At 35.6% G+C, this 25,545-nt stretch overlaps 1 protein-coding gene across 1 annotated transcript in view; it reads right to left on the bottom strand.

Moving 5' to 3' along the window:
- LOC128559649 (uncharacterized) overlaps positions 1-25,545 on the bottom strand; it is a 42,935-nt gene that overhangs the window by 4,564 nt on the left and 12,826 nt on the right. The window contains exons 2-5 of the mRNA XM_053551959.1: positions 18,316-18,343; positions 17,429-17,604; positions 7,465-7,529; positions 4,133-5,348 (exon numbers count right to left, since the gene is read on the bottom strand). Coding sequence (XP_053407934.1) covers positions 4,133-5,348; positions 7,465-7,529; positions 17,429-17,604; positions 18,316-18,343 — 1,485 coding nt within the window. The remainder of the gene's footprint in view (positions 1-4,132; positions 5,349-7,464; positions 7,530-17,428; positions 17,605-18,315; positions 18,344-25,545) is intronic.

Genomic DNA, 25,545 nt, shown 5'->3' on the forward strand with positions numbered 1-25,545 from the left:
ACAAAAAACAAAGTCCCATAACTCTGCAATTTTTGTTGTTGAAAGAACCTAACATGCCCCATGCACATCTAATGTTGTTAATGATCACTTGTGTGAAGTTTCATTAAATTGTGTCAAGGGGATGAGGAGAGATGGTGCGCACAAGATTGTGTCTATGTATATAGTAAAGTTACAAAAAACAAAGTCCCGTTACTCTGCAATTTTTTTTTTCTGAAAGAACCTAACATGCCCCATGCACAACTGCTGTTGTTACTGATCACTTGTGGGAAGTTTCATTAAGTTGTGTCAAGGGGATGAGGAGAGATGGTGCGCACACGATTGTGTCTAGGTATATAGTATAGTAACAAAAAACAAAGTCCCGTAACTCTGCAATTTTTTTTCTGAAAGAACCTAACATGCCCCATGCACAACTACTGTTGTTACTGATCACTTGTGTGAAGTTTCATTAAATTGTGTCAAGGGGATGAGGAGAGATGGTGTGCACAAGATTGTGTCTACGGACAGACAGACCGGCGGACGGATGGACAGACAGACAGACAACCTGAAACCACTATACCCCCCTTACAACTTTGTTGTGGGTGGGGGGGGGGGCTCTAAGCTCTAGGCCTTCTGGTTTATTTTTAATAAGAACTTTTGAAGATTTTCCTATGTAAAATCAAGTGACACCTCAGGGGCGGGGTCAATTTTGACCCCGGGGTCATGATTTGAACAATTTTTGTAGAGGTCCACTAGGCAATGCTACATGTCAAATATCTAAGCTCTAGGGCTTCTGATTTTTGAGAAGAAGATTTTTTAAGATTTTTCTATGTAAAATCAAGTGACCCCTGGGGCGTGGTCAGTTTTGATCCCGGGGTCATTATTTGAACAAATTTGGTAGAGGTTCACTAGGCAATGCTTCACACAAAATATCTAAGCTCTAGGGCATCTGGTTTTTGAGAAGATTTTTTAAGTTTTTCCCTTCGGTTGCCATGGCAACGTTCTGCATGGAATTCATTTCTTTGAACAACTTTGAAAGGGGGCCACCCAAGGATCATTCCTGTGAAGATGGTGTAATTCTGCCCAGTGGTTTTCAAAAAGAAGATTTTTTTACAAATTGTTGATGCACGACGGATGACTGACGACGGACATCAAGCGGTCACAATAGCTCACTTTGTGACAGGTGAGCTAAAAAGTTACAATATAGGGTATTTATAGTAACAACTAAAGGAAGTTAATTTTAAACAAGAGCGCTGCCAAGCAGGGCAATATACGCCCTAAGGGTTACATCAGAGGATGGGAGAAGAACTTGACTGTTGAAGCCCGAAGGACAGGAACAAAAAAAGAGAAATTCAAAGTCCACAAAAAAATTCTTACCAGGTAAAGTTATGTCAAAAAACATCTAAAAATTGGATGTTCGATCCATGTTGTACCACAGAAAAGTGGTCTCGGTTTTTCCCTACTGCCAATAATAAAAAAGTTTCAAAATAAGCTAAATATAGTAACAAGAGGGCCATAATGGCCCTATATCGCTCACCTGTTGTCACTGCACTTAAGGACAAGAAGGTCAAAAAATCATAATCGAGATCAATCAAAAGAATCATGAGAAAATATAGCTGAAATTTTCTTTAAGATATGTCAAAATACACCTATAAATTGGAGGTACCACCCATGATGTACCACAGAAAAGTGGTCTCGGTTTTAAAAAATGACATTTGTCCCCCAAAGTTCCCCTTTGACCTTTGAGTAACTGACCTGGGTTTTTTTGTCTAACACTCTGTCTCATAGAGGTGTACTTTTAGTCCAAATAAGGAATATTGTTTCACATTAAACCCAATAATGGCCTGGACCAGCTCTAAAAAGACCTCTGACCCCTGATTGTTACCTTGACTTTTAAATAGAAATCTGGGATTTGCAAATGACACTGTCTCATCGAAGGTAATATTCATGATTAATATTAACAAGATTCTTTTGTACATGTAAATTTATGGCATGGACAAGGTCTGACATGACCTCTGACCTCCAAGTGTGACCTTGACTTCTAAGATAGGACCCTGAGGTTTGCAAATGACACTTCTTCTCATTGAGGTGAACATTCACGCCAAATATAAACAAGATTGATGCATGTAGTTATTGTCAGGACAAACAGAATCTGCATACATCAAAATCTGGATGTATTAACACTGAAGAGCCATTTTGAGGACTACCATATATTTCCGGCCATACATCGACTTCGGCCGTAAGAATGAAGCCTACTCTGTATAAAAAATCTTAGATTTTCAACTTGCCCCGACCATAAGTCGAGGGATGAATAGTTCAAGCATTTTAACAACTGCTATGGCACAAAAACTTTAAAAAAAAAAAGGTTTCTTGCAAGTTATCTTTATAATTTCGCTCACAATTTTGTTACGTTTCCGCGATAAATTATTAGTGCCGTAATAGTGTTAAAGTATACTATTAGTTTTACAGTAAAGGCATATATAATTAAACAAACAAAAATAAAAAATAAAATTTTCCTTTATTTTATTTCATTTTATGACCAATAAATGTGCTTATAATGATAGTCAAACATTTGTTAATTACTGTACAAACAAGCATTAAAATACGCGATTTTTCTAGCACCATTAATAAGCGTGAAAAATTTCTAAGTGAAAAAATCAATAATCAGACACATGAACAAAATTATAGATTTGTAGTTCTACCTATGTTTCAGTGTTTATCCATCAGTCATTAAAATCCATCAGACTCACTAACAGAATCACTATTGAGTATTCTCTGCCAGTAATGACACTAAATCACAGGGATCAAGACCCTCTTTGTCCTCTTTCATTAATCAGCGATCCATTTAGTTAAAAAAAGAAAGAAGATAAAATGCAATAAAACAGTCAACAACTCTCAGATGAAAAATCAATGCAGTTGCAGCAAATTATGTTGTCTTCTTCCCGCCTACCGCTGTCAATCAAACTGCCCTTAGTCAACCAAAGATAGATAAAGGGCCATTGTTTCTCAGTGAGACATGACATTTATCTCGGCATACTTCAAAACAACACCTGGGATGTTGTTTACAACTTGTCAAGACAATGAAAGTCTTCTGAAGCTGTAAATTTCAAATTAAAGGGGAGTTGTACATTTGAAGGTTGTAAGCAGTTAGAATTAATGGATTTAAAATGGCTCTGATTAGCGAGATTGAATATGTGGCAGTGGATCAGTCTAAGTGTACCATTGCCGACTGTGACAATAGATGGTAAGATAATTAATGCCCCCGGCATGTATCATTCGTTAAACAACAACAAAAATGGCATCAGAATGACATCAAGTTCTTAATTCAAACCAAAACTCGTCCTTTGTAATGATCTATTAAACTTTATAGATTAAATGGCCAGTAATTATCGGCAATTTGTGAGATGCCTCGTGTCAGTTTTGTTGTTCACAGTTTGATCTCGGTTAAAGGTAATAGTCGATCTTTTATTAGTATAATAAAATTTACGATTTTTTCATTTTTTTTTCAAAATTCAATTAACTTTAAATAAAACTATTTTTGTTTAGTTACGGAACACAACGGAAATCGTTCTTAGCCTATACAATTAATGCACAAAGAGTAGTTTCCCTTTATCAAAATGGCGAAAATCATAACAAACTTATTAGAATGCCTTATAATGCGCTGTTTGATCCGAAAATGAATAGAGGACCATGACTGCATTTAGTTATGCAGCCAAAGTCGACCCTTGACTTCAGAACTAACAATTTGGTCAAAAAACCTCGACGTATGGCCGGAAATATACGGTACGTTTTCCCTTCAACAAATGGGTGTGACAAAAATCTCCTGTTCAATATAAATGAATGGCAGATATGGATTATTTGGGTATTTTCACCAATGTAGACAATGTCAATGCATCAAACAAGAATACTTATAGAATGCCCATTCATTGAGTTTTTACAGTATGTCTGTTGCACAATATTTCCTACCTTGGTTAAGTGATCTGTATATTGTTTATTTCAAACTTTATTTGAACTTTGTCAGGACAGCAACAGAACTGATGTCTATAAAAAAGTACCTTCAGAGAAACATCTGTATCAATACATACACAACATAGACAAGGAATCTTTATGTCAATCAATACTTGTACCGCTATCAAAATTATAATAAGAAACATACCAGCACTTATTGCAGGAAGTGCTATTGTCTGAAGTCCCTTCTTATCAGCTTCTAGGAAACTATTGTAAATTGCATTGTAGAGATCATTCTCACATCTTTGAACATCATTATCATAATGTGGTGCATATTCTGCCCAACGTGGTCCAACAGCATGCATCACATATCTATATGGAAGCTTTCCGGCTGTTGTTGATACTACTTGTCCAACAGGTATTTTGCCTTTCTTTCGTATGTATCTATTCCCTTCATCAGTTAGTTCTTGTCCAGCACCTCTAGCTATTACCTGAGCCACTCCACCACCATGTTGCAAAGTATCATTTGCTGCATTTACAATACAATCTACTGGTAGTTTCAGTATGTTTGCTTTATACACATAAACCTGTACTCCTTCTGTTGTTTTAAATGTTGCACAATTCTCTGCATCTCTGCTCCATTCAAAATCTGCTTTCTTTGTAGCAGATGATTGGACATATTCTGACTGCAATGACTCTGGACCATCTTTTGTAGTAGCTCCTTTCTGCCTTCTTCGCGCTGTTTGTTTCCTTTTCTCTTGCTTAACAAGAAAATGGTGTTCAATCTGTTTTGTTTTTTCATAAGAATCAAAGTATGCAATAACCTTTTTTTGTTCCTGTATAAAAGTACAACAGTGCTTGTTTAAAGTATTTTCAATTTCTTCTTGCCATGTAGGAATTTTATCTACAAACTTGTCATCTACTGGTATATCCTCGAACTCCATAGGTTTCATTCCTTCCACAAATGATTTAAAAACTGTTACAAAATCATCAAACGTACTGTCGCTTGCTTCAATATCTCTTCTTTTAATTGTAAGAACATCTTCTGAATGGGAAATGGTGCCACAAGTTTCCCGAAATTCTTTGATTTTATTTGCTTTCTCTACCTGCATAACTTGCCAAATTCTATCTGTGGCACCTTCAATGTTTACAGTTGCTTCAAGAATGTGCTCAAAATCATCCTCTCCAGATGTCATTACAAACCTACTACCAGTATTTTCTGGATCTGTGTGTAACAACATTTTCATCAGTTTATCTATACATGTCAACTGATAAAATGTTTTAACTTTTACTTCTAAACTACCATCCATATCAAAATTTATGTGCAATTTGTTTAGACCATCTTGAAAGTTTCTGAAATTCTTTTTTCGCCTAAGTTCTTCCAAGTCTTCATTCTTCAGTGTTAGAGTGAAATTTCCCAGTGGCTGCAAGAAACATATTGAACATAGTGCCATTACATATTTCACTGTGGTCTCCTTTATAAATTTAGAATGAAATATATTTATATTCCAAACACACCGTTACTTATATAACAAGAGTACCGCCTATGGGAGCTATTGCTCGTCTGCAAGTGCTGGACAATATGCAAGAACAGAGTTTAAGTTCAGATTATCTAAGTTCAAGAAGGGCCATCATTCTATCAAAATGCAGGTTAGAGTTATGGTTCTTGAATTACACAGTCCCCTAATGATGATAAACAAGTGCCCAAAGTTTCAAAGCTGTAGCTCTTCTAGTTTTTAAGAAAAGGTGACCTAAACAAAAATTTCAATCAAGAAATTTAAATTTTCTAAGTACAAAAAGTGCCATAATTCTGACAAAATGCATATTAGTTATGGGTCTTGACCTACACAGTCCCCTAATGATGATAAACAAAGCTGTAGCTCTTACAGTGTTTGAGAAAAGGTGGACATAAACAAAAATTTTAGACAACATGGACGATCAATACCTTGACATGGACGAACAATACCTTGTAGATTTTTTCAAAAATCAGATGAGCTAAAAAGCAAACAAGAAAGATGTCAACATTGTATGACATCTTCTCCATTAAAAACTCTTGCTAGAATAATATATAAAGTCTGCAACAGAGTTATATATCTAGAAAAAGGACACAGAAGGCATAAAAACAGCACGCTCACAACTAGACTTGATAATTACTGTCTTTACAGCTGTTTAAGAGAATCATAATGACCCTTAACTGCTAATCCGAGTAAAAATACAGCTCTACGCATGCAGACATTAATTTGGAATAACCTCTGCACCAATATTTAACTTTGAATATCTTTAATAGAGATTCATCAAAGGAACATTCCTTAAAAATGATACTAAAATGTGGCCAGCAGTTTCAATCAATGTTTATAAAGTTTCTATCAATATCCACTAAAGCTGATTCAGAAAGGACATTTCTGCCATGATTATGAGTCTTTTAAAGGTTTTTCCAGCTAATGGTACCCACAAGGGCAGTGAAATCGAACACTTCATTATAAAAGTTGAGAAATGTCCATTTAATGACATCTAAATTCAGTCAAGTGAGACAATTTGATCAAATCTGAGAGATGTCTGTGCCAAAATCAACAAACCAAGTTTGATGTTATTCTGATCAGCAGTTGCAGAGAATGAGATGTTTATGGTGATGACATACGGCTGTGTGCTCAAGTGAGCTAAAACCAAATCAAAAGACTGGAATAAATTCAAATTGAAGATATCCCTGATCTACACATAGTTGACAGCAGTTCATGAGGTCAGGATAAAATTATGTTCTCTTCTCATTTTATTTATAACAACTTAAGGTTCATGTAAAGTGTTTGAGACCACCCCTTGGGTAAATTTTCATTTTGGAAATTATACCAGACAGACACATAACATTCATAACATATATATACGGAGTTGTTCAGAAGAAGTAGAAAATACTTTATATAGAGGTCACCTTGTTTGGTAATATGTATTTTGTCTTACAAAACATGTACTCAACTGTCTAAATTATATTTTGTACAAAATATCAAACTTCTTTTTCAAACATATTTTTTCTCTAAATTTGTTTTTGTTGTGTGTCTTACATACTTATCTAGGTACTAGGGAAATGAAAAATAGTTTACTTTCATATTTGTTGAAATACTGCAGTTTTTTGTCAATTTGACAGCTCTACTTTCACTTTCATTATCCAATGTTTGCATTTTTTTTAAATGTACAACCAGGTTTGTAACACTTTCAACCCCTGAAGTACCTGGACAAACATGTTAGACACACAATGATAAGAAAAGTAATGACAAAATACTTTTGAAAAAGAAGTTTGATATCTTCTACAAAACAGAACATGAACAGTCAGAGCACATGTGATATAAGACAAAATGTGTTGTCCAAAAGAGAATAACCTTTCTTAATAGTTTCTTCTATTTAGTATGAACAATTTGGTGTATTCTTTATGATAGACCAAGGCCTATGCTGCGTAAAAAACTAAAACAAAAATTCACCCGAGGGATGGTTTCAAAAGACTTTACTTGAACCTTAATACTTTAACCTCTAAATATTTTCAAACAATGTTACCTGCTCTTCACCACAAAAGAATGAAAAGGAAGTGTCTCCACTAAATTTTGATAGCTGTTGAGCATCTGAAATTAAAATATATGTCTATTACTTAAATTGCTGATCTAAGAAATATGGAGTAAGACATTTGAAATTTTCCATTTACAGAAATATGAGTGCAGCTTTAGAGACATGTTCCCCAACACTATATATTCCAAGTAAAAATCTGTAATTAATAAGACAAACATGACATTTCTGCTCTATTTATTCCAATATATCAATATATCACATCAATAACAGGAGCTTTCCATAAGACAGTGAGCTCAACTTTTCTCAGTGCTTGACTCTAAAATAAAGCTTTACCAGTAAAGACTTTATAAAACTTTAACCTAAAAAGGGGAATAATTCTGTCAAAATTCAAACAGAGTTATTGGGATTGTTTCTCCTGGTGTAAACTTTGATAGTAAATCACTATTTTAAGTTTCAAGTCAACAGCTTTGATAGTAACAGAGATATTTGACTTTATCAAATACTTTAACCAACGGCAACACTGACAGCGACGGCGACGCCACGGCAAGTGCAATAACTATACTTTTTCTTCGAAAAGTCCATCTAAAAATGCTTATCTTTTGACTTATGTCCAATTTTTCAGAATTTATAAATGCTAACACTGCAATGATTAGTTATTATTGACAGAAACATTGCAGTGATCTTGATTTTAGGAGGTTTTTAGCTATAATTATATACTTAATATAATCAATGATACTTTTTTAAGAAGATCCTTTGGAGGTATACCCCAAGCAAACAAGAACAAGAAATGCCCCCCTTGATGCATTCAGTAACTGTGCAAGGAACAGAAAATATTCGGTCACTGTGTACTAGACATTTGACCTATTGACCTAAAATCAATAATTATGGGTGATTTACCAGTCATAAGTGACCTCCATATCAAATGTGATCTTAAACCAAAGCATTCTGTAGTTATTTGGCAAAAAATGTTCTACTATTCTGGGTCACTATGACCTTGACCTTCTGACCTCAAAATCAATTGGGGTCATCTGCCGATCAAGATCAACATTCCTATTAAGTTTGAAATTCGTGATCCTAGGCCCAAGCATTCTCAAGTTATCATGCAGAAACGGTTTAACTGTTCCAGGTCACTGTGACCTTGACCTTTGACCTACTGAGCTAAAATCAATATGGGTGATCTTTTTTTATTTTTTATTTTTTTTTTTGTTTGATTTAACGTCGCACCGACACATGATAGGTCATATGGCGACTTTCCAGCTTTAATGGTGGAGGAAGACCCCAGGTGCCCCTCCGTGCATTATTTCATCACGAGCGGGCACCTGGGTAGAACCACCGACCTTCCGTAAGCCAGCTGGATGGCTTCCTCACTTGAAGAATTCAACGCCCCGAGTGAGGCTCGAACCCACATCGATGAGGGGCAAGTGATTTGAAGTCACCTTAACCACTCGGCCACGGAGGCCCCTATGGGTGATCTGCTGGTCATGAACAATCTTCCTATTAAGTTTTGTGATCCTAGGCCAAAGTGTTCTCAAGTTATCATCCGGATGATTCACTGTGATCTTGACCTACTGACCTCAAAAAATCTCAAGACATCATCATGACCTTTGACCTAATAACCTCATAATCAATAGGGGTCATCTGCTGATCATGACCAACTTCCCTATCAGGTTCCAAGCATTCTTGAGTTATCTTCCAGAAACTGTTTAACTGTTTCGGGTCATTGTGACCTTGACCTTTGACCTACTGACCTAAAAATCAATAGGGGTCATCTGCTGGTAAACTTCCCTATCAACTTAACTTCAAGTATTACATAAGGTGCAGTACTGCGCGCTTGGACTGCCCAGACAGCATACTAGTTACCTTCTTTTACCAGATAATTTTGCAATATAAGTTAAATAGAATAATATATTAGATAATAATATATTACACTTATTCTTTAATTCATCCATTTTGATAATATTAGTTTTTTATAAATTTATATCTTTGAATTTTGATAACATAAGTCTTTCGTTCTTTTCTGTGATATGTCTTCCTATGTCATACCATATTATAGTACACAAGGACCACAATAAGAGATGATTTCTATATCTTTATTGTGTCATCCTGTGTTACAATGTATTTGACACGACTTTATCTAACATGCATACTTGTTCATTGTTATCTGTATGTTGTTATTTATATTGCCATATTATGTACATTGTACACAGAAATAAATCTATCTATCTACAGTAAACCTCAATTATAAAGAACTTGGATATAAAGAACACTCGGTTACAAGGAACAGTTTTCAATTCCCAGATCTAATTCCTTCTTTATTCAATGTAAAAATGCTCGGTTATAGGTAACTCGTTTATAAGGAAAACTCGGTTATAAGGAATATTTTTTCCAGTCCCAAAATTCGAGATTCAATGGAAAACATCTTGATTATAGCGAACAGACATAAAGAATGAAAATAATTGAAAACCAGAAATAAACAGTAGAATCACTGACCATGTCAGAGTAACGCCAGCACTTTCACGGGCTTTCACGCAAAAAATAAACACAAATTATGATAGTCATGGATATGATAAAAAGAAAATAATTATATAATAGCATCATTAACATTTACCAAATACCAGAAGATAAAAACCTATATTTACTAAAAATTATGTATTAGAGCTACATGTATTATGCTATTTCATGTTAACAATAGTGAAATCAGTCATGGTCACGCGTACGGTCACCGTCACGGTCATACTATCCTGAACAATTGTGCAAATCATGCGTGATTAAAAACGGCAAACAGTCCAGTTTACCAAATTTCAAATTGTAAAAAATAAAGCAGGTGTAAAATGGACAGTAGGAAATTATAGGTATAATTTACACTTTAATCCGTATGTCTGTTGCAATACGCTATACTATGTCAAAACACCCTACTTTTGAATCTTAATGTGTAGTCTAATTCAACATTTTTGTAATAAAAATTTGAATATTTATTTTTACATTAGTATTGATGGCTATTCATAAAACATGCAGTCGAGCAAGGTAAGGGGAGTAACTGCAACATATCTTATAGTCAAAATGAAGCGCTCTCTAAAAAAGAAGATACTAATCCACCGACAATTTTTGACAAGTAACGTCATTTTGTCAACAAACTATAAATAACCACGGTATATCCCCAAACAGATGTATACTTATAATAGATTGAAATATGTCCCTATCGTATGAGAAACTCTAAGTAAGGTATGGCTCAGTGGATGTGTTGGCTACTTGTCACGCAGGCGATGTAAGTTCGAAACCAATGGTAGGCGATGTACATTTTATGTATTTTTTGCAGCAAAAAAGAATTGTTTGAAAGACCAGTTACATTTGCTTCCTTGATTTGGAAAAATGTTGTTTTTATATGTGTTTCTTGTTAGTTTTTTTTTTAAAATTATCAATCATTCATTTTAGTATGAAGTATACCAAATGTTAAAGCAACATATACCTGTCTCGCCATCCATCTATTGTGTTTTAGAATAGATATTGCTTTCTCGTTATTCTCCAAAGGCTTGTTACAGTTAAAACGTGTTCATAGCCATTTTAGCCATTTTTATGTGGAGTGAAATAACAAACGTTTTCTACACAATTTATTCTGTAAGCATAATTTGTGATGCACTAGAAAATCAAGATAATTAAATAGCTGAATAAAAAAATATTGTGCAGGAAAAAAAGTTCCGTCGACTGGATTCGAACTCGGTATTTTTCGGTTACTACGACAGCGCCGTTATCTTCTGTGCTACATATCCATGCAGGCTATGGGTAAAGAAACATAATGATAATCCAGTACAATATAAGGTAAACATTGGAAAGTAAACACAATATGACTTCACTGTCAGGTATCTCTGGTCGGACAGTAGAAATAACCGACAAAATATAAACACAAATTAGGTCATTCTTACCGATGTACATTTTGGCTTAGGGTTTAACGCCGTGTTTCAACAGTATTGCAGCCATATACATGCAAACCTTAACACCTCTCCTGGAAAGGACCTCTACTAGACTCGCAACTTTCTCATATAAAGATTCATGGTCAGTCCTGAGTGTGAGAGTGAACTCTTTTCTAACGTCAGTCAAATAGTGTTTGCTTTACAAATTGTGTCCATTATACAAACCTCGGTTACAAGGAACTAGTTGGCTATTCGGATATAAGGAACCTCGGTTATAAGGAACAATTTTTAGAGGTCCCAACCTGTTTCTTATTAGTATTTACTGTATCTAACTTTCATGATCCCAGGCCCAAGCGTTCTTTAGTTATCATCTGGAAACCATTTTACTGTTTTGGGCTACTGTGACCTTGACCTCTGACCTACCAATCTCAAAATCAATAGCGGTCATCTGCTGCTCATGACCAACCTCCCTATCAACTTTCAAAATCCTACGCCCAAGTTTTGAGCCCTTGAGTTATCTGGAAACCAATTGGTCTCCATACCAACCGACAGACAGACATCTGCAAAATAATATACCCCTCCTTCTTTGAAGGGGGCATAAAAATTTGGTAGAGGACCTTATAATGATGCTAAAAATCAAGTTTGACAAAGATCCATCAAGTGGTTCATAAAACGAAGTCATTTTAAAGGCATTTCTTTTCTAAGTTCTAAGAAGGGCAAGTCACCACAATTTGAAGAAAATCAATGATTTTTCTATTCAAATAATGGTGGTCCCAAAATTCAGCCAACTGAAACCATTTGAACAAATGAAAAAGCCAATACAACTAAAGCAGCGAAAAATTTGAAAAATCTCATGAAGTAGCTCATAAGAAGGAGCTTGTCTTGTTTTCTTTTCTTTAAGTCTGTTTGATATAATAGGCATGCAAAATGATGCTCTAGCTACATTTGAGTAAATCAATCAAGTGGTTCATGAAGAGATGTTGTTTGTTTAGATCAGCTGACCCCTAAATTCTGTCATGCAGAAACGTGGGTCCATGAAAGGATACTGCAGACCAAACAAGTGAATGAAGTATTGCCATACAATACAAAGTCCCCTACTGGAAGGCACCTAATTTTCTCTACTGCAGTATAACATAATGAACTGATATCTGTCAATGATGTATAAATAATATTGTACTATATATACAATATAATATAACAATGCACTTGGATTAAAATTTGCATATATAAAAACGTACAGTTGTTTTCATTTGGATTTTTTTTTGGCCGATTATACAAAAAGTTATCATAAAAGTTATTTATAGTAACAACAAAGTGAAATAAACCCTAAAAAAAAAAAAAAAAAAAAAATCTATAAAATATAAGTCCACAAGAAACTCTTTACCAGGTAGAGATAGATCAAAATACGCCTAAAATTTGGATGTACCATGCATGTTGTACCACAGAAAAGTGGTCTCAATTTTTCCTTACGGCCAGTAATAAAAAAGTTACAATATAATCTATTTATAGTAACAACAAAGGGACATAATTCTAAAACAAGAGGGCCATGATGGCCCTATATCGCTCACCTGTTATCATTGCACTTGAGGACAAGAAGGTCCTCAGAAAAAATATCTAAGTCCAAAGGACAGGAACAACAAAGGGAAGAAATTTAACCAAAAAGAAAAAAAAGTTCTTACAAGGTGTAGATATGTCAAAATACACCTAAAAATTGGAGGTACCATCCATGTTGTACCACAGAAAAGTGGTCTCGGTTTTTCCCTACGGCCAATAATAAAAAAGTTACTAAAAATAAGCTATTTATAGTAACGTAAACGGGAAGTAATTAAAAAAAAAAAATTATTGTAAGTGAACAAAAGAAGGATCTGCCAAATAAATCTGTTGACATAAATGAAATTTCAGATCAGTATCTTCATTAGTTACGGAGATATACCCATTTTAATTTGAAATAGAGGGAGGTAATTTGACATAAAATCAGTCCATATCAACTACCCTGATTAGCTCAGTCCAACTAATGCCAATAATGAAATTTCAAATAAGTCCTATAAGTACTTACTGATATAAATCCATTTTGATTACAATCAGGGGAGGTAATCAGATATAAAATAACTCTGGAACCTACGATTGGATCTGACTTGTCATGGAATCTAAGATTTATTGTTGTTGAAGATATTTTGGAAGTTTGTATCAAATAAAACCATAAATGAAGTCTCTATATGGCTGCAAAAGCCAAAATAGCCAATTTTGGACCTTAAAGGGGCCATAACTCTGGAACCCATGATGGAATCTGGCCAGTTCAAGAAAGGAATCAAGATCTTGTGGTAATACAAGTTATGTGCAAGATTGGTTAAAATCAAATCATAAATGAAGCTGCTATTGCGCAGACAAGGTCAAAATAGCTAATTTTGGCCCTTTCAGGGGCCATAATTCTGGAACCCATTAAGAGATCTGGCCGGTTTAAAAAAGGAACCGAGATCTTATGGTGACACAAGTTTTGTGCAAGTTTGATAAATTCAAATCATAAATGAAGCTGCTATTGTGCAGACAAGGTCAAAATAGCTAATTCTGGCCCTTTCAGGGGCCATAACTCTAGAACCCATAATGGAATTTCGCCAGTTTAAGAAAGGAACCAAGATCTTATGGTGATACAAGTTGTGTGCAAGTTTGGTTAAAATAAAATCATAAATGAAGCTGCTATTGTGCAGACAAGGTCAAAATAGCTAATTCTGGCCCTTTCAGGGGCCATAACTCTGGAACCCATACTGGAATCTGGCCAGTTCAAGAAAGGAAACAAGATCTTATGGTAATACAAGTTGTGTGCCAGTTTGGTAAAAATCAAATTATAAATCAAAGGCCTGAATGGCCTGAGTCGGCTAATGATTGATGTACTGACAGTATAGTCTACCAGTTTCAGTTTGTTTTTAGTTTTTTTCTTAAAATTTCATAACACAGCTCGATATTTACCCAAAATATTATATCCGGATACGATTACACTTTTCTCCAGTTTGAACAATATATTTTACAAATTGTGATGATACGAAGACATTTAGCAGCAATTGGCAGTATCTGACATTGAAGTTTACGGTTAAATTACCTCTTATTTAAATCTTTTCATAAAAAAGTTGTTTCGTTTCGCCAAACATAGACGATCTACTTTCGATTTCAAAAACTACAAGAAAATACAATTTAATGTTTCGCCGATTTGTTTATTTCTCGAAAAATAAGAATTAAAATCATTTTTAATATCAGTAGTAACTAAACAAACCAGTAAGAGCTTCTTCTTCCGATAATTTATCCGTTTACTGACTGCAAAATTCAACCCACGCAAAGTTTATAGAAATCATACGATGCGTGTTTACGTTCAATGTGGGAGAATTAAGGCTGATAGGCTATGTTACCTAACGCATCCAGACGATTCAGATTTTGTTTTTAAAGAAGCATTGTGTGCGTTTCTGTAATTTTATATACGTTTTTATACGCTTAGAAATTATTAGACATGCCTATTTGCATTATTTCTATATGTAATTTACGCTAATACGCATCTTATCTGGAGCCCTGCTGGAACTATTTTTTGTCTTTCGCTGGATGTTACCCAAGCTTTGTAAGCCTGCGGAATTCTTAAAATGCACATTTATGCTTAATGAGTTACATTCGAGAATTGCACAATTACAAGTCATAAATATGACAGATTACATCGTATATTGGTCATAGCAAAGGGAATTGACACAACTTAACTTCATTCATGCAGTGAACTGTTTGAAGTTTGAGAAATCTAATGGAACTACATCCCTTCACTGTGTTATTTGGTCCATTTAGAGAATCGTTGGATAGCAAGGACTCGTCAAAAGGCTTTCAGCCTTTAGCCGACTCAATAAAGCTGCTATTGTGCAGACAAGGTCAAAATAGCTAATTCTGGCCCTTTTAGGGGCCATAACTCTGGAACCCATAATGGGATCTGGCCAGTTCAAGAAAGGAACCGAGATCTTATGGTGATACAAGTTGTGTGCAAGTTTGGTTAAAATAAAATCATAAATGAAACCACTATCGTGCAGACAAGAAATTGTTGACGCACGGACGGACGAAGGGTGATCACAAAAGCTCACCTTGTCACTATATGAGCTAAAAAGTGTGCCTCATAGTGCTGAACATTTCTACCAAGATACATCAAAATTCCTCCATGCATGAAGAAATAGAAATGCTCCGGACAAAGTCATTCTTTAGTTTGACCTTTAACCTCTAAGTATGACCTTGACCTTAGACCTAGGGACCTGGTTCTGGGGCGCAACAATTCGTCTCATGGTGGTGAACATTTGTGCCAAGTTACATTAAAATCCCTCCATGCATAAAGAAGAAATGCTCCAGACTAAAGTCATTCTTGAATTTGACCTTTGACCTCTAAGGATGACCTTGACCTTAGACCTAGAGCCGGGGCTTTGCGCACAACATGTTGTCTCATCTAGGGAAATGTTTGTGCCAACTGATATTTAAATCCTGTTTTGCATGACAAAGTTATAGACTGGACAGGAAAAAAAATCCTATTGACCTTTGATCTCAAAGTGTGACCTTGACCTTTAAGCTAGGGTTCTGGGTGTTGTGCATGACACGTCGTCTCACCATGGGGAACATTTATGCCAAGTAATATTGTAATCCCTTGATGGATGACAAAGTTCTGGATCGGACAGGAAAAAAACCCTATTGACCTTTGGCCTCCAATTGTGACCTTGACCTTTGAGCTAGGGGTCCGGGTTTTATGCATGACATGTTGCCTCATCATGGGGAACATTTGTGCCAAGTAATATCAAAATCCCATCATGGATGGCAGAGTTATGGACCAGACAGCAAAAAAGCCCTATTGACATTTGACCCCTAATGGTGACCTTGAACTTTGAGCAAGGGCTCCGGGATTTGCGCATGACATGTTGTCTCATCATGGGGAACATCTGTGCTAAGTAATATTGAAATCCCTTGATGAATGACAGAGTTATAGACCGGACAGTAAACAGACCCTGTTCATGCCATGTTAACATTTGACTGCTAAATGTGACCTTGACCTTTGAGCTAGGGGTCTGAAAGTTGTGCACGACACATCATCTTATTATGAGGTACAATGATGCCAATTGAAATTAAAATCCCTTCATAGATGGGAGGGTTATGGACCGGACAGGAAAAAAGCCCTGTTGACCTTTGACCTCAAATTGTGACCTTGACCTTTGAGCTAGGGGTGTGGGTTTTGCGCATGACACATCGTCTCATCATGGGGAACATTTTTGCCAAGTAATGTTAAAATCCCTTCATGGATGAAAGAGTTATGGACCGGACACGAAACAGACCCTGTTCATGCCATGTTAACATTTGACTGCTAAGTGTGACCTTGACCTTTGAGCTAGGGGTCTCAAAGTTGTGCATGACACATCATCTTATTATGAGGTACAATTGTGCCAAGTGATATTAAAATCCCTTCATGGATGGGAGAGTTATGGACCGGACAGGAAAAAAGCCCTGTTGACCTTTGACCTCCAATTGTGACCTTGACCTTTAAGCTAGAGGTCCGGGTTTTGCGCATGACACGTCATCTCATCATGGGGAACATTTGTGCCAAGTAATATTAAAATCCCTTCATGGATAAAAGAGTTATTGACCGGACACGAAATTGCGGACGGACGGAATGACAGAATACGGAAAAGTGCATTCCTATAGTCCCTGAAACTGGTTTTCAACCAGTAGGGGACTAATAAATCCAAACTGACCCTCTGGAAGCATAGAACATAACTATGCAAAATAATAGCAAACTCGTGATGACTGAGTCTGTCCAAGAGAGGTAATGAAATGTGCTACACCTTTCACACCCTTTAGTACAAACTTAAGCAGATTTCCATCAAACAGATACACTGGACTCCATGACCAGATCTGTGTAATTCTGACCAGCAACTTAGATCTTTATTATTGACACTGGAACATCCACATACACTAATAGCTCACATTGAACACTTGGTTCAGGTGATCTACAAATAAAATCAAATTACAAAGGATTATTAAGAAACAAATACCTTTTGAAGTCTTACAAATCAGGAGAGCCTCTTGCATCCCATCAAGAAAAATTAGTCGTTCAAATGGAACAGGTAGGTTTGCTCGCAGCAATTCACCACTCAGCTTGTCAAATGTATAATTCTCCGGTACATGGCAAATCTTGACATATCCTGGCAAATTTCGCATAAGGACTTTTCTGTAACAAAAATAAATATAAACAAGACAGCACTAAAGGCCGTGAGGGCCCTGTATGGCTCATCCCTGCCCTAGTTCAAATCCCATTTAACCTAGTATCTAATTATATATATTGACTCCGGGGTCATGATTAGAACAATCTTGGTAGGGATTCACATACTAAATATCTAAGCTCTGGGTCTTTGACAAGAATTTTTTTAAAGGATTTTCGCTACACAGGTCTATTTAACCATGCACACCCAGGGGTGGGGCCATTTTTAACCAAAGGGAGATAATTTGAACATTCTTGGTAAAGGACTTCTTTATGATGCTACATTCCAGAAATAAAAGCCTTAGTCCATGTGGTTTTGTACAAGAAGATGAACACTATATGCACACCATAGAACTACAACAAATATGTATTTGTACGACACTTCCTATACATTAACGACAAAATCTATACTAGGAAATATTTGTTAATTCCAGTAATGTAGATTTATTAAATTGATGTGTGCATTGCACAGTTTTAAAATTTTATTTTAAATGTATGAAAAGTCTAGAAGGTTCATGTATAAATAATTGTTTTGTTAAAAAAGTGCTTATTTTATTCTTTTCTGCACCCAACCTTTTCGAAATCCATTTTGAAACAACAAAATTATTGTTCAGAGGTAGATCCTATAAAATAACGTAACACTTTTTTATCAAAACTATAGAATAATAAGAAAAAACTTACTCCTTTTCACCTGTTCTAGTATCTGCTTCTGAAAGAAGAACAAGCAGTTTTATTATGCACAATTAATTTCAACATGAAATGATGGTCAGGGTAGGTACATTTGATACCTTAAACAACAGACTTTTTGCAAAAAGTACAAGAAATTTTTCTTGCTCTAATATTAGATTGCCTTTGTTTCAACCATGTTGCTCCTCATAATGCTTGATTTAAATAGAAGAGCAAATGCAATACAAACCAACGCACCAAGAGAACATTATTATAATCAAATTACAATGAATGGCAAATCATAATTATAATTTTGTCAGAGGGCATTATAAATTAATCAACAAATTATATTACCTAAACTCCTGCAAAAGAAAAATGAAACTGACTTGAAAATCCATCCTAGTCTGTGCTAAGGGATGCGGGGGTGCTGCACATTTCATTTCCTCTCATGAACAGACTAAATCAAACCTAAGTCTGCAATTATGTTGCTTGGTTATGTTAAATGCCTCGAAAGGATCTTTTCACAGACTTTTTTTTATGATATGGAATCTTCTTCAGTTTGACATTGTAACCCATTTCTATCTACAAACTGCATTTATCTGCATATAAACTGGATGTTAATGTCCAGTTATCAAATAACAGAATACTTCTACATATTTTTTCTAAGTAAATGACAGATTTCTATAAAATGTTTTACTTCAGTAGATAATAATTATGTAACTTGACAATGACAAGTTTATAATATTTCATATTGTCAATATGAAATCTAAGCTTAACTGTCACTTAAATACAGAGTGTCGCTGAAGTCCAATCAGCAGTTTCAGAAGATATTAGTCTGGACATCATATATGACAGAAATGAAAGCATTTCTGTCATATGATGCAGGTGATGATGAAGTGCAATAACATGTGCAATTACTGGTTTATTTTTGTAGAAAAGCTGATTAACCCATTCAAATTTTTGTCAAGGTACAGAAAAAAATAATGCCTTACATGCAAGATTATATGTGCACATACAAAAACACTTCAATTTAAATTATGACCTCCAACTGTGACCTTGATCTTTGAGACAGGAAAATGGGGTTTGTGCATGACACACCTTCTCATTGAAGTAAACATTCATGCCAAATATAAACAAGATTGGTCCATGCATGTCAAAGTTATAGTCCGGACAAAATTGGACAGACGCATGGAAGCACATACACCCGAACTGCCAAAAGTGGCGACTAAGTCAAGCTCACCGCAAGCTGAAAAATCTATGTCCACACAAAAATCCTTATCAGGTAATGATAGGTCAAAATACACCTAAAGGTGGATGTAATGTGCACGATGCACAACAGAAAAGTGGTCTTGATTTTTCCCTACTGGCAGTAATAAACAAGAGGACCATGATGGTCCTGAATCGCTCACCTCTTCCCACATGACCCAGTTTTGAGTATGACATCGTTTTTTCTATTATTTGACATAGTGACCTAGTTTTTTAGCTCATGTGACCCAGTTTTGAACTTGACCTAGATATTATCAAGATAAAAATGCTGACCAATTTTCATGAAGATCCATTGAAAAATATGGTCTCTAGAGAGGTCACAAGGTTTTTCTATTATTTGACCTATTGACCTAGTTTTCGAAGGTACATGACCCTGTTTTGAACTTTACCTAGATATCATCAAGGTGAACATTCTCACTAATTTTCATGATGATCTCATGAAAAATATGGCCTATAGAGAGGTCACAAGGTTTTTCTATTTTTATACCTACTGGCCTAGTTTTTGACTGCACGTGACCCAGTTTCTAAATTGACCTAGATATCATCAAGGTGAACATTCAGATCAATTTTTATAAAGATCCATTGAAAAATATGGCCTCTAGAGAGGTCAAAAGATTTTTCTAATTTTAGACCTACTGACCTAGTTTTTGACCGCAGTTGACCCAATTTCAAACTTGACCTAGATATCATCAAGATGAACATTCAGACCAACTTTCATACAGATCCCATGAAAAGTATGGCCTCTAGAGAGGTCACAAGGTTTTTTTATTATCTGACCTACTGACCTAGTTTTTTAAGGCACGTGACCCATTTCAAACTTGACCTAGATATCATCAAGGTGAACATTCTGACCAATTTTCATGAAGATCCATTCAAGGGTATGGCCTCTAGAGAGGTCACAAGGTTTTTCTATTTCAAGACCTACTGACCTAGTTTTTGATCGCAGTTGACCCAGTTTCAAATCTGACCTATATATCATCAAGATCAACACTCAGACCGACTTTCATACAGATCCCATGAAAAATATGGCCTCTAAAGAGGTCACAACGTTTTTTCATTATTTGACCTACTGACCTACTTTTTGAGGGCACGTAACCCTCTTTCAAACTTGACCTAGATATCATCAAGATGAACATTCTGACCAATTTTTATGGAGATCCATTCACAAGTATGGCCTCTAGAGAGGTCACAAGGTTTTTCTATTTTTAGACCTACTGACCTAGTTTTTGACCGCACATGACCCTGTTTCGAACTTGACCTAGATATCATCAAGATGAACATTCAGACCAACTTTCATACAGATCCCATGAAAAATATGGCCTTTAGAGAGGTCATAAGGTTTTTCTATTATTTGACCTACTGACCTAGTTTTTGAAGGCACGTGAACCACTTTCGAACCTGACCTAGATATCATCAAGATGAACATTCAGACCAATTTTCATATAGATCCCATGAAAAATATGGCCTTTAGAGAGGTCACAAGGTTTTTCTATTATTTGACCTACTGACCTAGTTTTTGAAGGCACGTGACCCACTTTCGAACTTGAACTGGATATCATCGAGGTGAACATTCTGACCAATTTTCCACTTGCACAAGTCACCCTGTCTCATGATGGCAAACATTTGTGTAAAGTTACATCAAAATCCCTCAATGCATGAAAAAAAATATGCTCCGGACAAAGTCTGTGGATGCCGCCCGCCCACCAGAGGCGTTACCATGATACATCCAATTTTACCAACGGGCATGCTGACGCTCATCTGATTTTTTGTATAATAGAAATATTGTCCTACCCCTAATTTTTTCTAAGTCTAAAAAAGGGTCATCATTCTTGCAAAAAGAAGGATAGAGGTATGTTTCTTGATGTACAGCGTCCGCTTATGATGGTGAAAAACTGTTGCAAGTTTTAAAGCAATAGCTTTGATAGCTTATGAGAAAAGTTGACTTAAACATAATACTCAACCAAGAAAATGATTTTCTAAGTCCAAAAGGGGCAATGATTATTGCAAAAAGCAGGATGGAGTTAGGTTGCTTGCTGTACAGGGTCAGCTTATGATGTTGAACAAGTGTTGCAAGTTTCAAAGCAATAGCTTTGATAGTTTAAGAGAAAAAGTTGACCTAAACATAAAACTTAACCAAGGAATCTGATATTTTCTAAGTCCAAAAGGGGCCATAAATCTTGCAAAAAGCAGGATGGAGTTATGTTTCTTGCTGTACAGGGTCAGCTTATGATGGTGAATAAGTGTTGCAAGTTTTAAAGCAATAGCTTTGATAGTTTAGGAGAAAAGCTGACCTAAACATAAAACTTAACCAAGAAAACTGATTTTCTAAGTCCAAAAGGGGCAATAATTTTTGCAAAAAGCAGGATGGAGTTACGTTTCTTGATTTACAGGGTCAGCTTATGATGGTGAACAAGTGTTGCAAGTTTCAAAGCAATAGCTTTGATAGTTTAGGAGAAAAGTTGACCTAAACATAAAACTTAACCAAGAAATCTGATATTTTAAGTACAAAAGGGGCCATAAATCTTGCAAAAAGCAGGATGGAGTAATGTTTCTTGCTATACAGGGTCAGCTTATGATGGTGAACAAGTGTTGCAAGATTCAAAGCAATAGCTTTGATAGTTTAGGAGAAAAGCTGACCTAAACATAAAACTTAACCAGGCAACGCCGACGCAGACACCAATCAAGTGATGACAACATTAACTCATCATTTTTTTTCAAAAAATCAGATGAGCTAAAAAGACATCAGATGGAAAACTGAGTTAAACATCTCTTTAATGGATTATTGAAAATGTTTGTAATTATCTACATATGGCCATAATAAATTAATCCTAGATTATCATCCCCACCCTTTTTTATGCTGCCCCAACCTTTTTTTAAGAACCAAAAATGAACCGCGATAGGGTCCCATATATTTGTTTTAATGCTACTGCAAAATACAATAGATAATGCGTTTTTTTTTTTTTACCCCTGGGGCCAGCCCCGACACACGGGTATAGACGACTTTCCAACTTCAAACCAAAACAAGTTTTGTTTCAGACTTTCGCCATTTTGATAAAGGGAAATTACTCTCCGCGCTTACTGTCTACGCTAAAATCTAAGATTGCCGTTACATTCCCGTAAAAGATTGAGTAGTTTAAACTTTATTTTTCTTCCAAACAAAATTAATTTCATATAAATTTAGAAGTATTTTGATGAAAGAAATATTAATAAAAAAAATTTTTAGGAGACCTAAAAAATGGAGATTATTTTAACCGAGATCAAACTGTGAACAACAAAACTGACACGAGGTGACAAGCTAATTAACGATTATAAATTACTTGTTATTTGATCATAACAAAAAGACTATCACACCTTTTGTTATCGGTTTGAATTGAGAAGCTCATGTCATTCGGAAATATTGAAATAGTTGCTTTCTATTTACAGTCTAACCTGTACTAACGGTCACCTCCGATCAGCGGTCACCTCCGTTCAGCGGCCATTTTATGATGCCCCCGACGGATTTTCTTCTATTTTATCACTTTATTCAGCGGCCACCTGCCGTCCGCGGCCAGCAGCCACTGAAACTGCCTCCCGACCGCCGTATTTGACCCCTTTCAGCGGCCATTTTTCTTCCAAAACCAATTATTTTTAGGCAATAATCCCCGAAGATACCCGATTTTGAGAAGCACGTGGTTGCTAAAATCTGAAAAGTAGATCCCTCGGAAGCACCGAAAACAAGGCAAACAGTGAAAATTGCAGACTCGGTTTGATTGAGTCTGTTCATGAGCAGTCATGGGAAATGCAACACTGCCCACGCCCCCTAAGTTTCGCGTGACTTCACCACAAGAACGACAAAATGACATGAGCTTCTCAATTAAAACTGATAACCAAAGGTGTAATCCCCTTTTGTTATGATCAAATGGCCAGTAATTATCGGTAATTAGCGTGTCACCTCGTGTCAATTTTGTTGTTCACAGTTTGACCTCGGTTAAAGATAATACTCGATAACTAATTTGTAGCATAATATTTGTGATTTTTTTATACTTCTGTCATCAAAATACCAATAAATTTATACGAAATTAATTGTGTTTGAAAAAAAATATAAATCACTCTATCTTTTATGGAACGTTACGGCAATCTTAGATTTAGCGTAGATAATAAGCGCCGAGAGTAGCTTCCCTTACCAAAATGGCGAAAATGGTAAACAAACTTGTTTTGAAGTTGGAAAATTGTCTGTAACAATTTTTGTAGTAAAAAAAAAACCATGCCGGAGTGTCAGATTGCTAAGAAGACCATTCGTATTGCGAAGGCAAATGCACGTCATTGTATCCTGGTAAAATAATAATGGAAAACCTAAAAAAGAAATGGGCCTAAAGGCTATAGACTGGTCAGAAGTCTGAAAAATACATATACTGGCTGCACCTCCGATCAGCAGTCACCTGGCTTAAGCGGCCAAATTGTCTGCTTCCCTTGGCTGGCTGCTTAAGACAGGTTAGACTGTATTCAAAATATTTAATTAAAAAGGAAAAAACAAAACAAATATAACAATATATTCAGTCGTCCCATCTCTCCAGATCCCGTCGGGTTTCTCCCGATTCTGGATGTAAAACTCGATCACCCTGATAAGAAGTCCAAATCTCCCGATTTAAAAAATTCAAACAACGAAAAAAAAAGATTCATTCCTCTATATTAATTAATCCTCGCTAATAACGAATCTGTAAACAACAGTTTTCGGATATTTTCACACCTATTTACCCCTGCTGACTGTTGTTTATTGCATGATATAACAAAGCCAGGTGTTGATTAATGTGTCACAACTGAAACAGGTATTTAATTTTTACCAATAAAAATCAATTACAATCAAATTTAGATCAGAAAATACCTTTTTCTGTAAGTTTTTGAAATTGAAAGTAGATTACCGTGGTGCCGATTTTGATAAACATTTCTCTTTAAAATTTTAGTAAGAGAAGATGTCAAGGTAAATATTTATATCATTTACTGTTAAATGCTGTTAAACTGTCTTTGTATCATCATAATTTGTCAAACGCATCCTTTCAATTGGAGATATGGGCAATGTTTACAAAAGCGTAACAGTATCCGGACAGAAAATTTTGGATATCCAGATTTTAAAATAATTTTACTAGTTTTATTTTCGAGAAAACTAAGTGGGTTCATCAAAGATGCAGGTCAATCCAGCTCCTAAATAGAATGTTGAATTGTTGATAAATGTAATACGAGAGTAAAGATGAAAGTCTACAAGTTTGTTTTTACTTTATTCTGTTTTTGCCATTTGTCTTGACTTGTACTCAGGGGTTTGATTTATGTATAAATAGCTGTCATTTCGAAAATATAAGGCTTCATTTTGTGAGTTTAAACTAAAATAAATCTCATGTTGATGAAAAGGACCCTTCAGATGAAATCCTAGGAGTCTGTAATACTATGTACACTTTTGCTAATTTCAAGAGTCAAAATCCCAAGTCTGTTTCAAATGGAACCCCTGTGTACAGTTGTTTTAAAAATAAACAAGAGAATCATGATGACCCTGGATCGCTCACCTGAGTAATATGAGCTACATGTTTCAAATGTCAAACTGATGATTTTTAGAAATTTTTTGGAAGATTTTGCCATGTACAATCAAGTAACCCCTGGGGCGGGGTCAATTTTACCCCAGGGGTCATGATTTGAACAAATTTTGTGTTCTACTAGGCAATGTTACATATCAAATTCCTAAGATCTAGGCCTTCTTGTTTATTTTTAGCAAATTCATGAAGATTTCCCTATGTACAATCAAGTAACCCCTGGAGCTGGGTCAATTTGACCCTGGGGGGTCAAGATTTGAATAAATTTTGTAGAGGTCCACTAGGCAATGCTACATGTCAAATATCTAAGCTCTAGGCCTTCTGGTTTATTTTTAGAAAATTTTGAAGATTTTTCTATGTACAATCAAGTAACTCCATGGCGCTGGGTCAATTTGAAACAGGGGGTCATGATTTGAACAAA

Source organism: Mercenaria mercenaria, chromosome 9, assembly GCF_021730395.1.
Source record: "Mercenaria mercenaria strain notata chromosome 9, MADL_Memer_1, whole genome shotgun sequence".
NCBI lineage: Eukaryota > Metazoa > Mollusca > Bivalvia > Venerida > Veneridae > Mercenaria > Mercenaria mercenaria.